This window comes from Natator depressus, chromosome 12 (genome assembly GCF_965152275.1).
Source record: "Natator depressus isolate rNatDep1 chromosome 12, rNatDep2.hap1, whole genome shotgun sequence".
Taxonomy (NCBI): Eukaryota; Metazoa; Chordata; order Testudines; family Cheloniidae; genus Natator; species Natator depressus.
The window spans coordinates 6,687,727-6,703,353 of NC_134245.1; the positions used below are offsets into that span (position 1 = coordinate 6,687,727).

Below are 15,627 nucleotides of genomic sequence, written 5' to 3' on the forward strand. Positions count from 1 at the left end.
CCCGCCCCCCATGTGACAGTGGGGATGGAGCCTTGGGAGGAGGGGCAGACCTCTGTGTTCTTAAATCTTGAGCTAGGGCAGAGCCTAGCATCATCCTACCCTTCGGCTTTTAGACAGATCTTCTTTCCTGTGCCCCATATATTTACAGTCCCCCCACCTTCAGACTCCTGGTTGAGGAGACAGCCTTATAGTCCAGCACCTCCGTGCTGGGATGCAATCTTGCATCAGTTTCAGGACATACCCCTGTACTACAGTATTATGATAAACCTGCAGTCGCTATCATTTGGGACAGCTCCGTAGTTTTCTGTACCTGAGTTTTGGGGCAGCCCTAGATCCCTGAATTTTGGGGTCTATTCGGTGCTTTATCGCGTTAATGTCTCCAGCTGCGACAAGTACTAAGAGGAATCTGCAGATTCCCAAGTGCCCAGAGACTGCCATGCCAAGAAGCAGAGATCCATGTCTTGCGGAAAGTGGTGTGAATAGAGATCACACTGTACTCTTGGTCAGCTATGTGGGGCATCATTACACACCCTCTGCGGTCCGGAATAGTCACGCACTTTGGTGTGTCTGAGTTATGGGACAGTCTTGTGCCTCTGGATTGTAATACAACTCTACCCCATTAATCCCCGTTTTCATACAGTGTGCTTTGCTAATCCCCTGCCAGGATTACAGTGACTCGGAGTAACAGTAACAGGCTCTCTCACTAGCTGCTACAATAGATGACAAGGTAAACAGAGAAGGAAACAAACTCCTTTCCTTAGATTCATTTCCTCTCAATCATTTTTGGGGAGAGAATTCCTATGACCCAGGAGAAATCAGGACCTCTGCATTCCTCCAGACTACACCTTGTGGTAAGTCCTGTTACCGGGAGGCTGGAGTGAGCATGGAAGAAGATGAAATGGACAGAGAGGCTGATGTGTAGTAGAAGTGACAGGACAACAGCTCTGGGGGTTTGTAGCCTGTGGAGCTGGCTGTAAGGCCAAAGCCACAGGCTGAATCCAACCCTCTGGTTTTGGTTTTGATGTTGAAATTCTGTCTTTGAGGTTGTGGGTGAAGGGAAAGCAGGAGGGGGATTGCTGGGGATTTATTTGCGTGGAGAGGGACCAGGCAGTAGGGGTGATGGCCTGCCTGTTTAAATTTCGAAATGTGACCAGCTGAGTGTTTTGGACAGTAGCCCAGGTGAGCAGCCCCATATTGGGAATGATTTAGAGATCCTTTGCCCGTAAATCCGCAGCTGCTGGGATCCTGGTTGGCACTTCGCCGTTGGGTATCAGGAAGAACCAGGGGGTGAAAGGCAGAAACCACCTACTGGGCCACTAGGAGAACCCACAAAGGGTGTCAGGGGGACAGGGATATGGAGATGGGGTCTGAGAAGGATGGGGTAGCTGAAACTTCTGTGGCCTCCCAAACTCTCAGAGATTGCATGCCAGCCCCCTCCCTGTTCAATTTAGCTAATGGAGGGGAGGAAGTAGAGGGACCCAAACCAACATCTTGAATCCAAACACCCCCAAACTTTGGGAAAGTGTGGATCCTAATTTGAATTTTGCAGCCCTGGCCCTGTCTCTGCTAAGAAAGGAATTGGGTTCTTTCACTAGACACAGTGAGGAGTATCATAAAAAGGTGAGTAAGGGTGGAGAGTTCAGATCACTAATGAGAGAGAAGAGCGAGCAGTGACTGAAGGCAGAATAACGGCAGGGATGTAGAGGAGGAAGGAGAGCTCTGATCTGCTGCTAAAGATGTGAGGAAGATGATAGACTGTGCATCATGGCAGTTTTGAACAGGTCCTGGAGCTGTTTGATCTGTAATGAGGCCAAGGTGCAAGGGACAATGGAAGGATACAGGGAGCGGGTGTGGGATAGTGGGGCAGACGTGTAATTAGGTGACTATGAGAACATCTGTTGAAGTGAGCTGTAGCTCACTAAAGCTTATGCTCAAATAAATTGGTTAGTCTCTAAGGTGCCACAAGTCCTCCTTTTCTTTCTGCGAATACAGACTAACACGGCTGCTACTCTGGAACCTAACAGCAGGTAGGTGATGCACGTAGCAGAGAGTGAAGCTTGGTCACTTGTGCTTAACCAGTAACTAACTGAGTTACACAAATTCAGTTCCACTCTAGGGAACTTTAAAATTGTTCTTGGATTATTTCAAGTTGCTAATAATTTCTGTGCCTCCTGCCTGTTCCAGGACCCTGTTGTATTCAAAGGAAGGAAGGCAATAGGTTAGAAACCAGAGAGAGAGCTAGCAGGTGGCTGGAGTCTGAGCAGGTACAGTGAAAGAGAGGTGCTCATTTGTTGCTGCGATTCTTGTGGAACGCTCCCAATGTCCCTCCACTGGCATTCTCAGCTCAACCAATAGGACCATGTGCAGTGTCCCAAGATGAGCTCGCCGGGTGTGAATTGTGTACAAAACCTGGTCAGTGGTATGGAATGGCGATACTCAGCTACTGTGTCTGTGTGTGCGTGGAGAGAGAGGCGAGCAGACACCATGTCTCTTATTTTTAACAATGCATGTGTGTGTAACTGAGTGTGCAAAAATGTGTGCATGATTGTGCACCTCATTTGCCCATGCAATTTGTACAGTTGCCATGCCAATGGTTACTTGCACGGGCAAATCATCGGCCTCTTGTGATTCCTACTTCTCCTGAAAACCAACTTCTTATGAGACCCACGAATGTTTAACCCACCTCTGCATTGTACCATTGTCTTCTCAACGCTGCTGTTCTACATAGCAGGGAGTGCTTCTGTATATCCAGACAGCACCTAGCACGCTCTGGGGCTTGGCATCAGTGATAATAATTAATAATAAATAATAATAATATATATGATAAATTGCAAAACAATGATAATTTATCTGCAGTTTATCCTGCACATTTGACCATCTCACCAGCACTCTGCCCACCAATCTGTCTCTGACGGGTCTAACTCTGACATTCCAAAGAGCAACTTCAAGGAGCTGCCATATTTTGTTAAAGCGACTTGACAGGGAAATGTTTCCATCTTTCTTCCTGTTGTGCAAATCCTGCCCTACACACAGATCTTCCACCCCCTGAAAAATCAACGGCTCGGTGCAATATTCATTCCTGCACCAGGGATGAGGCGGTTACGTTCTACCATCTCATGACCTTGATGGGAAGAGAGATTTCAAGCTTCCTGTGGGAACCAGCATTCACTTCTAGCCCTGGAAGATTTTATCCACACTCATTTTGGAGGGAGTTGCATAACTTTCTCTTGACTTTGCCACTTGTGAGGGATGTGATGACCCTAAACTCCTGGTGCTAAAACCAGTAGGTCACACAACCCTGTTGTGTGTTCTCTCTACTATCCTGCTCACCCAATGGTTTCTCCAGAAGAAACCATCCCATGAAGTGATTGCTGTTCTCTGGGTCTGTCTTTGTCTAAACTCTTTTAGATTCAAAGCTCTTTGGGCAGAGACATGTTCTGTATTTTGTGCAGCACTGAACACGTGGCTACCACGTAACCAATAATAGCAAAGTGTCATTTATAGTGAAAAAATGCCCAATCTGTGCATGCACTTTTGGTGGGAGGCAAGAGTCGCACGCACAAATTCGGTGTGCAATCAAATGTGCTTTTTTGCACCCCACATGCATTTATACCTGTGGCAATCAGGTCAGTGCTCATCAGGTGCCTCAATATGGGTGTCTGTTGAGTAGGGATCCAAAGATTTCTGAGCACAGAAAAGCTGTTGTTCTAAGTGAAGGGGTAGGGTGAGCTTCCAACCCCTGAGTTGTTTCCAGGGAGCAGGATGAGTTTAGAACATGTTGCAGACAGAGGGCTTTGGCTGTGCATGGGATAAACTTGTCTCTTGCTTCCTGCTGGGTATGTGTGGATTAAGGAGCTCCAAATAGCCCAAGAAGTACTTGCTATCTCTTACCTTCATGGATGCCACCTGCGGCCTAATGAGAAGTAGATGCTTTGAAGAGTGAGTGCCATGGTTTCCTGAGATGCCCGTAAATCAATGCAGACGACCTGAACTAATTCTTTTGCAAACAGGTAAAATGCGACAGAGAGCTGCCATTTGGAGCAGGAATAGAATTTGCTCCCAGATTCCGCCTTTTTGTGATGCTCCAGAACTGCAGGACACAGGAATTGACTTGCAGGCATTTGGGAATATGGGATAGCTGCATGGGCACAGGGATTGGGGAGGAGGGGATGTATGAACGAGCAAAAGGTACAGCTGCACGGTAGTTGGGTATACATGAATCAGTGCAGGGTCCATGTGTGTGGAAGTAGGGCTCAGCTGTGTGAGCACAGGTATCTGGGTGCCGAGCATGTGTGTATGGGCAAAGAACACAGCTGCAAAGGGACCCACTTATTTGAGACGATCACATCTGTCTGCAGTCAGGCCACAGCTGTAGCAAAGCAAGTTCCTCTGGTTCTGACTGTTTGCATCAATTCAGATTTACGGCTCCAGGAGCATATTCATGCCACAAGGATCTAGTCACTTTTCCATCAGCGTTTCCATTAGAAGACACGCTATTGTATTTTTAAACCGACATTTCATGTCTTACGTCCTGGTTTACTTTGTGCGCTGCTGAAACTTGGCTTACACTTTATCAGCCCAAACCTAAAATATTTCTTTGAAAGCTATACAATAGCTACATTGTTTTTTAAGTTTTGGAGCAGCCAGAGAAACTCAAATCCATGCATTGCTTAAGTTTTAGAACCAGTTTGTCCTGTAGATGGATTTAGGTCCACAGTGCTATCTAGTGGTTAGAGCAGGGGCTGGGCATTAAGACTTCCGGTTTCTGTTTCCAGTGGGTGACCGTGGGCAAGTTCTCCCCTCTGTAAAATAGAAACAATGCTACTAACCTACTGCACCAGGTGAGGAGAGTTGTAATTGATTTTTGTAAAGTCCTTTTACAACCTCGCATAACAGTGGTGTTAGTGCAGAATATTCCTATTTCTCTTTCAACTTTGTAGTTGATCGGGCAGTGTCTTGGAGTTGCAGTTCATTTGCTTCCTCTTTTAGGCTCTGATTCAGCCTTAGTGGTTGATCTTACTGTGATGGGTTGGACCCCCTCTTCTGGGGTCCCACTGAGCCTGCCTGTCCCACCAGCCTGGGTTCCCCTTACTCCATGCTGCTGTGGCAGGCTCTCAAGGCCCCTTCCAGCACACACACAGGTAGGGACACACCCATCTGTAGAGTCACACTGAGTGTGCAATCAGCTCTGTTGGGGAGGACTCAGCTCAGGGAATTGCCCAGCACTTTGGTGCACACACCCTCCGGAGTGTAAACCCAAAATTATATTGTCTTGGGCTGTATAGAGATTTATATACTGTAAGCTCATGAAATTCGCTCCCTCCTCAGTGTGGAGGAAGATATGCCCAACCCCCCTCCACCCCCAGTTATGAATTGCACAAACTGGGTTTTGGAATAAACAAAAAACAGGTTTGTTAACTACAAACGGTACATTTTAAGTGATTGTAAGGAATAGCAAATAGAACAAAGCAGATTACTGAGCAAATAAAACAAAACACGCAAACTAAGCTTCATACACTAAGGAATATTGGCTACAAATAATGATTTCTCACCATAAATGTTTCAAGCACATTGCAGTTTCTTGAAGGTAAACTGCACTGTTTGCAGCTTAAATCTCCAGGGATTCCTTCTACAGGCTGACCTTTCTCACCTAGGCTCAGCCTCTGCTTCCCCCCAGCTTAGTTCCTTTGTTTCTTCAGATGTTTTCAGCAGTCTTCCTTCTTGGGCGGGGAGTCAGTGGAGAAGAGCCCAGATTAACTCACTCCCCAGCCTTAAATAGGATTTACAGATGGCGGGAATCTTTTGTTTCCTTCCAGTGGAAAAATACCAGATCAAGATGGAATCGCATACCAGGTGACTTGATCACATGGCCTTGCAGTGTCAAAGTAGCATCCCAGGAAGCTTCTCAGGAAGGAGGGAGATTAGTATCCTCAAAGTCCTATTGGTCTTCCTAATGGCCCGTCCCGGCTGTTTGCATACTATCTGGTGGGCGTTCCTCAGGTGAAAACACAGTTGTAATTATTTCCTACTCAAGGAATGTAGTCAATAGTCAATAGAAATAGTCAATATTTCTAACTTCAGATACAGAAATGATACATGCATACAAATAGGATAATCATATCCAGTAAATCATAACCTTTCCAATGATACCTCACATGACCCATCTTGCATAAAGCATATTTTAGTTATGCCATATTCATGTCATACCAATATTCCTATGAAGAATGTAATGTCACACTTACATATATGAGATGCAAGCTCTAACACAGTGCAGATTTGAGTGGCAGTCTTAAGGTGCAGTTACACTTCATCTCTCTGCCTCACTTTCCCCATCCATAAAATGGAGACTGTAGCAGTTACCTTCATCACAGGAGTTCTGTGAGGACTCATTGGTCAGGCCTTGTCTACACTAGAAAGTTTTTTGGTATAACTTTAGTTTTTCCTCCATAAATTGCCTTGCATCCATACACACAATTTCTTTTTTCAATGTACCTGGCGTATTATCCTGCTTTAATTAATCCTCATTAGAAGCAACCTAACTCTATTCTAGAATGAGTTATACCTGCATAACTCTTTTGTGTTAACTCTACCGCTTCAGACAGTCTATTAACTGAATCACAGCTGTGGTTCATGCAATCGGACTTCTATCCCTTCCTGTTCACTCCACGGGTCTTGCATGGGCGTGTGGTTATGCTTAGTACCAGTGTTGACACAAGAACAAATGGATATAAACTGGCCATCAGGAAGTTTAGACTTGAAATTAGAAGAAGGTTTCTAACCATCAGAGGAGTGAAGTTCTGAAACAGCCTTCCAAGGGAAGCAGTGGGGGCAAAAGACCTATCTGGCTTCAAGATTAAGCTCGATAAATTTATGGAGGAGATGGTATAATGGGATAACATGATTTTGGCAATTAATTGATCTTTAACTATTAAGGGTAAATAGGCCCAATGGCCTGTGTTGGGATGTTAGATGGGGTGGGATCAGAGTTACTACAGAGAATTCTTTCCTGGGTGTCTGGCTCGTGAATCTTGCTCACATGCTCGGGTTTAGCTGATTGCCATATTTGGGGTTGGGAAGGAATTTTCCTCCAGGGCAGATTGGAAGAGGCCCTGGGGGTTTTTCCCCTTCCTCTGCAGCATGGGGCACGGGTCATTTGCTGGAGGATTCTCTGCACCTTGAAGTCTTTAAACTATGATTTGAGGACTTCAATAGCTCAGACATAGGTGAGAGGTTTTTCGTAGGAGTGGGTGGGTGAGATTCTGTGGCCTGCGTTGTGCAGGAGGTCAGACTAGGTGATCATAATGGTCCCTTCTGACCTAAATATCTATGAATCTATGAGCTTCATCTATGTTAAAATGCCTGAAAGTCACAGGAATGGTTTGACAAACACAATAGGTAAGGGGGGCAGAGTTACAGAGGAGGCTGTGGTCAGAAGACTGGCTGTGTAAAAATGGCCCTTTTTTCCTTATCAGATCCGTATGGGGAGGGGATGATGCATAGAGGACATGTTTATACTGTGCAGTTTGGACACATATGGCGCTAGGAGATACAAATCTTGAAAGTCTTCTGCTTAAGATAAAGGAAGCAAAGTACAGACAACGATTCATGGGGACTCTGCGCAGCCATATAGACCCCCAAATCCTGAAGAGAAGGTGGGCGAGGGTCTTAGAACAAGGCAAGAATTGAGGGAAAACATGCTTAATAGCTATTGGGCTTCAGTCCATAAAAAGGCGAATACTAACCAGGTATTTGGTGTAATAGTTAATGTGGAAGTAAGACAAGGCCGGATCTGGGATGAGAACTGGTTAATCATCACTGGACTGTTTTCAGATAAGCAGGACGCAGCTGTAGAGTGCTAAAGGGAGTAGCTAAAGGGAAGCATTGGACATGGTCATTTATATTACGTTCATACCAGAGCACTCGAACACCTCTTTTAAATTAAAAGATGACCTGCTCTTTCTCTTCCTTCTCTGCCAGCCAGAAGCAGGCTTAGAGGGGTTGGGTGTTTTTTATTAACGAATCTGTGAGACTGAGGGTATTACTGTGGAAAGCCTAGATGAAGTTTTTGCATTTAGCTCTGAATGTGGTGAGGATAATTCTTGTCTTATATCCTCCGGCAGCATACGCCCCATTCTTGCTCTAGTTCCTGGGAAGGTTCTGTCTCCTTTGTTCATGAGATTACACCCCTTGCTAGACAGTTTCATTGCTCCAGTGAAATGCAGCTATCAGGGGAGGTCACAGTTGCAGAAGGATTGTGGATCTCACAGGTGACCAGGACCAATACCATGCAGGGCTCTGGAAATCAGGACAGCTGCCTTGAATTGGTTTCTGTGTTCAATGGGGAGCCGGTACAGAGGGTGGCATAAGAGGGTGTTGTGTTTCCAGTGACCTGTGTTGCTACGCGGGTGGGTTGCTGTGTTCTGAACCAAGCTGGGGCTTCCTCGGGGCATGGGCTTCCTTCCTGGATAGAAGGAATTGCAATAGACTAGCTTAGATGAGGCCGGGGCTGCATTTGATAGGATGAGGTGCATTCACTTGGACATCACAGCTGGTAGTGAGCATTTCTTGCTGCTGTAGCTACTTGCGTGTCCAAGGACAGTGCAGGGCCTAGTGGGACCCCAAGGCTGTGAGCTGATTTCACAATCGGAGGGCAAATGCCTTTTCTGGAAGGGATTATTATGGAGGACGAGAGCTCATCAAGTCACTCCTCCCTTCCCACTAGCATCGCTTCAGTCTTCAGCTTCATCCAGCTGCTCTTCTCCAGGTGCAGGTTTTAGAGAGGCAGTCAGACAGATTGGGGATGGAGCTGACATTAAGGAGATGCAGAGCTGGCTGTTATCGGCCTCCTGCTGACATTTCAACCCGTGCTGTGTCTCCCACTAGCTCTCCTGGCAGTTTCATGTCTTCACCAATGGGCCTTTCTAGAAAGAAGTAAAGATACAAATTTCTTCTCTGCAGGCGACAGGATGCTTGGCTGGATCGAGAGAGTGGTGCCTCACCCTCCTGGGGCCCCTCACCAGCCACCCCTAGTGGAGAACGGAGACAAAAATGCAGAACCCAGGGTGATAACTGTCGCACGCAGGCCTGGAGGGGCAGAGCAGGTGAGCGGGGAGCAGCCAGGGGAGATGGGGGAGCTCAGGGGCTGGCCACTGCGAGGCTGGGTGTACAAGGGGCACGAAGAGTGCGATGTGCGCGCATCCCGCTACACATCCGCTCACCTGTTAGATAGAGGGCGGGTTAGTTGTCAAACTACAGCAATCCCAATCCGCAACCAAACTGACGCTGTCGACGAGACTCTTCCTGGAGACTGGCCGAGGCAGGGGAATGCGGGTGAGAAAAGACGTCTCTTGGCCAACAGGGTGAGTGAGGCTTGCACAGCGCATGCCAGCTGCACAATACACAGCTCTAGCTCGAGCTTTCATTCTCTTGTTTTCACGAGCAGTTTCCCAGGCACTGTCTGAAACTGCTGCACCTTTGTGTTAGTTCATGAGAACCAGGCAGCGAAACTGACTAGAAACAAAGGTCCTGATTCTCCAGCTGGAACTGCATGGGCAGACGCTCGCGCCCATTAACTTACATGCCGAAATGGTTCCAAATGCAGTATATGGATCCATCTGTAAACAAAGGTGAAATGGGACCAGTCTATATTCATTGTCCAGACTGTGGGAACTGTAGAAAAGGAGCATAGAGGATGAAGTCATTTAGATGTTAATTGGGGTTTGATAAGCTCAGGTCGATTTAGGAGTACAGGGATGGATGTTGTGACGTAACTTTTCACCTGAAATCTTTCCTTTAATGTTTTAATCCCTAAAAGCTGCCAAAAGGAAACTCCACATGTCCAGGAAAATCTTCCAACTGCGGTCAGATAGAGGGTGAGTTCCTGAAAACAACGTTCCTGCAAAATCTAAACTTCATAAATGAAAATAGCAAGAGCTTATGGTAGGTATCCAGAGCGTGGCCACTCAGCCAGCTTGGGAACGGCTCCGGGGTCAGCTACTGGCTACTCATCTCTCTCCCCTGCTGGAAGCCAGACATTCGGAGAGGGTTTTACCACGTAGCAGAGTCTACTAAGCAGCCATCATGGTCCCACGGCAGGACTCAGTGTTTGCTCCCTTTACGGCAGCTCACCTGAGACTTGCCCAGGAGGCACCAGCTCTAAAACAGAGCTTCCTCCATGTCATGCCACTATAGTTGTACTAGGATTTCTCAGCCAGAAGTCACTCTTACACGTACATTGCTCACCACTGCCCAGATACACTCAGCCTTTCAGCCCACGCCTCTAGTCCACACCACACCCTCCAGGCGGTGTCTCTGGTAGCCGGTCACCACCTTGACCCGCAACTTTCACTCATGTATATGAATTCTGTGAAGGTTGAAGGGATTCTCCTGGCCCAGGGTGCCTCAGATGCAGAGGTGTACGACAGCGTGCTCGCTCCCCCCTGGCACTCGCAGTGCTGTCGCAACATCGCCAGGCAGGGGCCTGGTCCTGTGGGAGCCTGGGCCGACGTCAGCACAGATCTGCATGCGCAGAGCTTTGCCAGGGTGCATGAGACCGGGCTGCACATCACCACTGGTGTTACCTGACAGAATCTGGCATCTCTGCACACCACGAAAACCCAAAGAGATGGTGACTCGAAAGGGTATTTAAAAATGCATTTCTTGAAAGCAAACGGTCTGGCTTGTGCTAAGAAGATATAGCTAGTTAGGCCACCAGTGGGCCTTCTACCAAGTGTTTTTTTATTTCTTTATTTTTTGCTTTCATTTAGGGGCAGGGAAGAAAGTGACATTCATCACAGCCCAGGAGCCAGGCCCATCATCAGTGTCTTCAGCTGAAAGGTGTCTTCCTCTTTTTCTCGCACTGTCTCTTTCTCTCTCATACTTGTGGCAGTGAGGAGTTAGGGTTGGAAATACCAGCTGAGAGAGGACTTTTAACAAATATGAATTCTGACTTCAGATAAGAAGCAGGGCTTTAGATAGCTGCTAGACATCCGGCTCTGGGGGGCGGGGATCTGTGTGGAGAAGGAACCCTCTGCACCCTGATCTCCCCAATTACATACCAAAAGGAGCTTGGTTGCCTCCATGGCATCTCCCTGGTCTCACACAGTCCCCTCCACGGAGGTCCTCTTGTGGGCAAGGAGTGGAGAAAGGGCACGTTCAGGAAGAATGGGCAGGCTAGGGGGAGGGCCAATGGAGCATTATCATCTGTCCAGCTCTGTGGAACTTACTAAGGAAAGGTGACACAGCCTGAGGTGGCATTATCTTTTGCTCAGAGTCCCCTCTGCCCTGGGGATCTCCCTTTTAAGGCTAGGGTCTCTGGGCCTTGGGGGAGTCTCTGGTGGCATGGCTCCTTTGGGCTGGCTGGGAGTTGGAGAGGGACTGATGGGGACACATTGCTGGAGAAGAACTCTCAGTGACTGGCCCTGATTGCCTACAGCTTCCACAGGGTTTCTAGAGGATCCTGTGATCTGCTCCATGGAGGAGGGAGTGACTTCTTTGTTGGGTCACTGTGGGGGAATCTCCACAAGGGAAAGCGTCTGAGATAAACCGTCTCCTGTGGTTTGATTAGGTTGGCAGACCCTAGCCTGTCCATTCTCTTGCAGTGCTGGGAGGGGTGTACTTTCATGGCTGTCTCAGGAGCTGGGAAAGGTAGTCCCTCAGCCAGCCCACAAACCAGGGATGCTGCAGACCGCTGGAAAGAGCTTCGAGAACAGTTTGGACTACCCTGATCAGGTACGTACCAGAACCAGATCAATGGGAACACTGAGTAACGGCATTTGAGTTTCATGCCATAGTTCCCCTATTGTGAGCAGTGTGTTAGCCAGCGGCTTTAATCATGGTTTTGTGTGTTCCCTTCAGACTGAAGTCCAGAGCATAAAGGAAGATGACGACCTACTAGGTAAAATTTTTAATAATGATAGAATATCTTAGCTTTTATATAGCACTTTTCATCAGTAGAGCTCAAAGAACTGTACAAAGGAGTTCAAGAGCATTATCCGTGTTTTACAGATGGGGAAACTGAGACACAGAGCAGGGAGGTGACTGGCCCAAGGTCACCCTTTGAGCTAGTGGCAGAGCCAGGATAGAACTAACATCTCCCGAGTCTTAGTCCACTGCTTTATACACTTGGCCACTCTGCTTAAAGGTGGATGCAGCTGCAAAAACAGTGAAATATCCTCTTCTGTCATCATAGGCTCACAATGAACTGCAGCAACTCACCCATCCTGCAGGTTGGCCACGCTCAGGAGGGAGCATGTCACCTGCTGCTCTTTAGGGGCTTGGACGGATTATACTGTATCCTCAGCGTGCTCCAGTATATCTATGATCATTGTCTTGCCCACCCCATGTGTGACTCCTCTGGAACTGGGACTCCAAGCAGCACCGAGAGATGATCCCAAGCTGTCAGGGTGCCTGTGTGTGTGAGAGAGAGAGACTGTAACGGACAGTGCTCAGCTCCCTGGAAATATGCCTGATACTGAGCTCTACAGTAATGAGAGCTGCAGGGATGGTCATAAGCACCAGTAACTCATAGCCTGATCTCCTTCAGCAGCAAGCCTGGCTGGGAAAGTAAAACCGCTGCCCAGTCTCTCCCGATAAGCTATGGGACTGGGAGAGCATTCCCCATTCTTCTGGGAGGCCTCTCGGTGCTTGATGCCCCGTCTTGGTTCCTGTTCACACAGATTGTAAAACCAGTCTTGCGGCAACTGGGAGCAGACCTGAAGTGACAATTTGGGGGCAGGGACTGTCTTTCTGTTCTGTTTGTACAGTGCCTCGCACCATGCGGTCCTGATCTCTGACAAGGACTCCTAGATGCTACAGTAATACAAATAATAAATACTAGCCGCTGGGAAGATCCAGGCTGTACAGTCCTTTAAAGTGTCCATTCTCCCCAGTCAGCTTGTATTGTTCATTAAACCAGCCCATTGGGAGTGATGCCAGGTCTGAGCTCTGAGCAATGCTGGGTTCATAGAATCATAGAATATCAGGGTTGGAAGGGACCTCAGGAGGTCATCTAGTCCAACCCCCTGCTCAAAGCAGGACCGATCCCCAATTAAATCATCCCAGCCAGGGCTTTGGCAAGCCTGACCTTAAAAACTTCTAAGGAAGGAGATTCTACCACCTCCCTAGGTAACGCATTCCAGTGTTTCACCACCCTCCTAGTGAAAAAGTTTTTCCTAATATCCAACCTAAACTTCCCCCACTGCATCTTGAGACCATTACTCCTTGTTCTGTCATCTGCTACCACTGAGAACAGTCTAGATCCATCCTCTTTGGAACCCCCTTTCAGGTAGTTGAAAGCAGCTATCAAATCCCCCCTCATTCTTCTCTTCTGCAGACTAAACAATCCCAGTTCCCTTGTTGTACCAATAAATTAAAAACCAGCAGGATCTTATTAAAGGGAAAAAGGCAAAATACCACATTTATTGTGAATACAGAAAGAATCATAGTAAGCAGTTAGTTACAGCTGTAACATTCCATTCAATCTCATCTTTATTCACTCATTCATTCATACAAACACACACACACACACACACAGGTTCTGCAAGGTTGTTATCATAGTAAGCAGTTAGTTATAGCTATAACATTCCATTCAATCTCATATTTATTCACACATTCACACACACACACACACACACACACACACACACAGAGGTTCTGCAAGGTTGTCATCATAGTTACCAGCCTTAGAGTTGCTCATGCCAAGCCACTGGCCAGGTGGCCTGGACATGAGGAGGGAGCAGGGCCTTGTCAGATGCTCATCTGATGCTCCTGGAAGTTGGTTTGCAGAATCAGACCCCAAAGTTCTCACTTTTTAAGAGTCTATTTTTATAGGAATTTCTTCCTATGCCAGTCTATGGGAATTGCTTCATCATGCTGTTGCTGAATCAATCAGCAGATAGCACATTCCTGACGGCTCCAAGAAGTTATCTTGTTCTTTGGTTCTCCCATTCTTGAGGCTGTTGGGTGGATTCCAGTCTGCCCTCCGGGGGTCCTCTGGTTATTTCCACTTGACGCCTTCTTCAGCCGATGGACACTGGATTCTTAGGCTGGCACCTCCCTGATCATTCAGTTGTTATCCACACCAAGCATCCGTCCACATACATCCTCTATCTCTATTTTAATCACAATTGTTAATACAACAAAAGGGCGGGGAGTCTCTGGGTGCTGTTTCTGTTGTTAGAGTATTGCTTTGAGTCTCTGTGAATTGCTTTGAGAACAGACTCTGTCTTAGAATGTACTAACACAATTAGCAGCTTGCAAGTTTCACACATAGAGGGAGAGAAACAGTACCAAAACCCAAGAGACCTCTTAATTAGTAATACCCTGGAATTTAAACTATGGGGAATCAAACTCATTTGTGATTTTAATACAGAACTTCTTTAATATGATCCAACACCCTCAGCCTCTCCTCATAAGTCATGTGTTCCAGTCCCCTAATCATTTTTGTTGCCCTCCGCTGGACTCTTTCCAATTTTTCCACATCCTTCTTGTAGTGTGGGGCCCAAAACTGGACACAGTACTCCAGATGAGGCCTCACCAATGTCGAATAGAGGGGAACGATCACGTCCCTCGATCTGCTGGCAATGCTCCTACTTATGCATCCCAAAATGCCATTGGCCTTCTTGGCAACAAGGGCACACTGTTGACTCATATCCAGCTTCTCATCCACCGTAACCCCTAGGTCCTTTTCTGCAGAGTTTTGGGTCAGAAGGGTCTGATCTCCTGTACATCACAGGTCCCCAACACCACCTGCAGAGAAAACCCAATGACTGATGGGGTGGTTGTGGGTTAATCAGCTGTGGCTAAAACCTACCAGGGCCCTTTGCAATCTTGTCTTTTGCATTGTCCCCATTGTTTGTTTCAGCAGAGCTGGTTAACTGTCCTGATGCTGTCTTTTTATTACTTTCCCCCTCAAGAGATAACAACCCTCGCTCCAGATGAGGATGAGCTTCAGGATCATAGCGAGTTGCATTCCAGCTCAGATAATAATGCCTCAGAAAAAGGGTAAGTTCCCTTAAGCCTCCCGAAAGCTGTGTAGCATGGTAGCACCTGTCCATTTAGTCACTTTCCTTTTTTATTTCAAGCACATGAGTTTATCCATTGAAACTCTAATCTGATAGCCACCCCAAGCGGGTTTGCCACCTTCCCTCTTGACTAGCAGCCAGATTGGGTTTAAAATGCTCATGACTGCCGTGCTGCTGGGGAGATTGGGATAGCGCGTTGCTCTGAAGGTTAATGGAGACGGTGTGTGGAAAAAAATCTACCCTTTTTATTCATTGAACTGAAAACTGCCCGTGTCTTTACCTCTTGCTCTAAGGGAAGGTGGGCCTTCCATATTGGCTTGAGTGCCCAGGATTGAACAAATACAGAGCCTGGATTTCTCTTCACATCCCATAACAGGGGAATCTCTGTAGGGCAATGCTGGGATCATGGTTGCCACAGGGAGTCTGTCTCCAGAGTGGTGATGCAGATTTGTTTAAAAATCCATTTGTCCTTAAAATCTTGTCGTGGTGTCTTGCCTCCGGCTCCTGTGACTCGCCGTGGCCTTCTGCCTGATATACTTCATCGCGGACAGTGTAATTCTTTTCTTACACTGCTGGTCCTGGGCTGCACGATTGATGTAGCTCT

At 47.2% G+C, this 15,627-nt stretch overlaps 1 protein-coding gene across 1 annotated transcript in view; it reads left to right on the forward strand.

The window, feature by feature from the left end:
• Positions 1-684: 684 nt before the first annotated feature.
• LOC141996465 (cyclic nucleotide-gated channel beta-1-like) overlaps positions 685-15,627 on the forward strand; it is a 33,399-nt gene continuing 18,456 nt past the window's right edge. Inside the window, exons 1-7 of the mRNA XM_074968490.1 lie at positions 685-851; positions 8,959-9,101; positions 9,815-9,872; positions 10,767-10,836; positions 11,601-11,730; positions 11,857-11,896; positions 14,916-15,003. Coding sequence (XP_074824591.1) covers positions 8,967-9,101; positions 9,815-9,872; positions 10,767-10,836; positions 11,601-11,730; positions 11,857-11,896; positions 14,916-15,003 — 521 coding nt within the window. The 5' untranslated portion in view covers positions 685-851; positions 8,959-8,966. The remainder of the gene's footprint in view (positions 852-8,958; positions 9,102-9,814; positions 9,873-10,766; positions 10,837-11,600; positions 11,731-11,856; positions 11,897-14,915; positions 15,004-15,627) is intronic.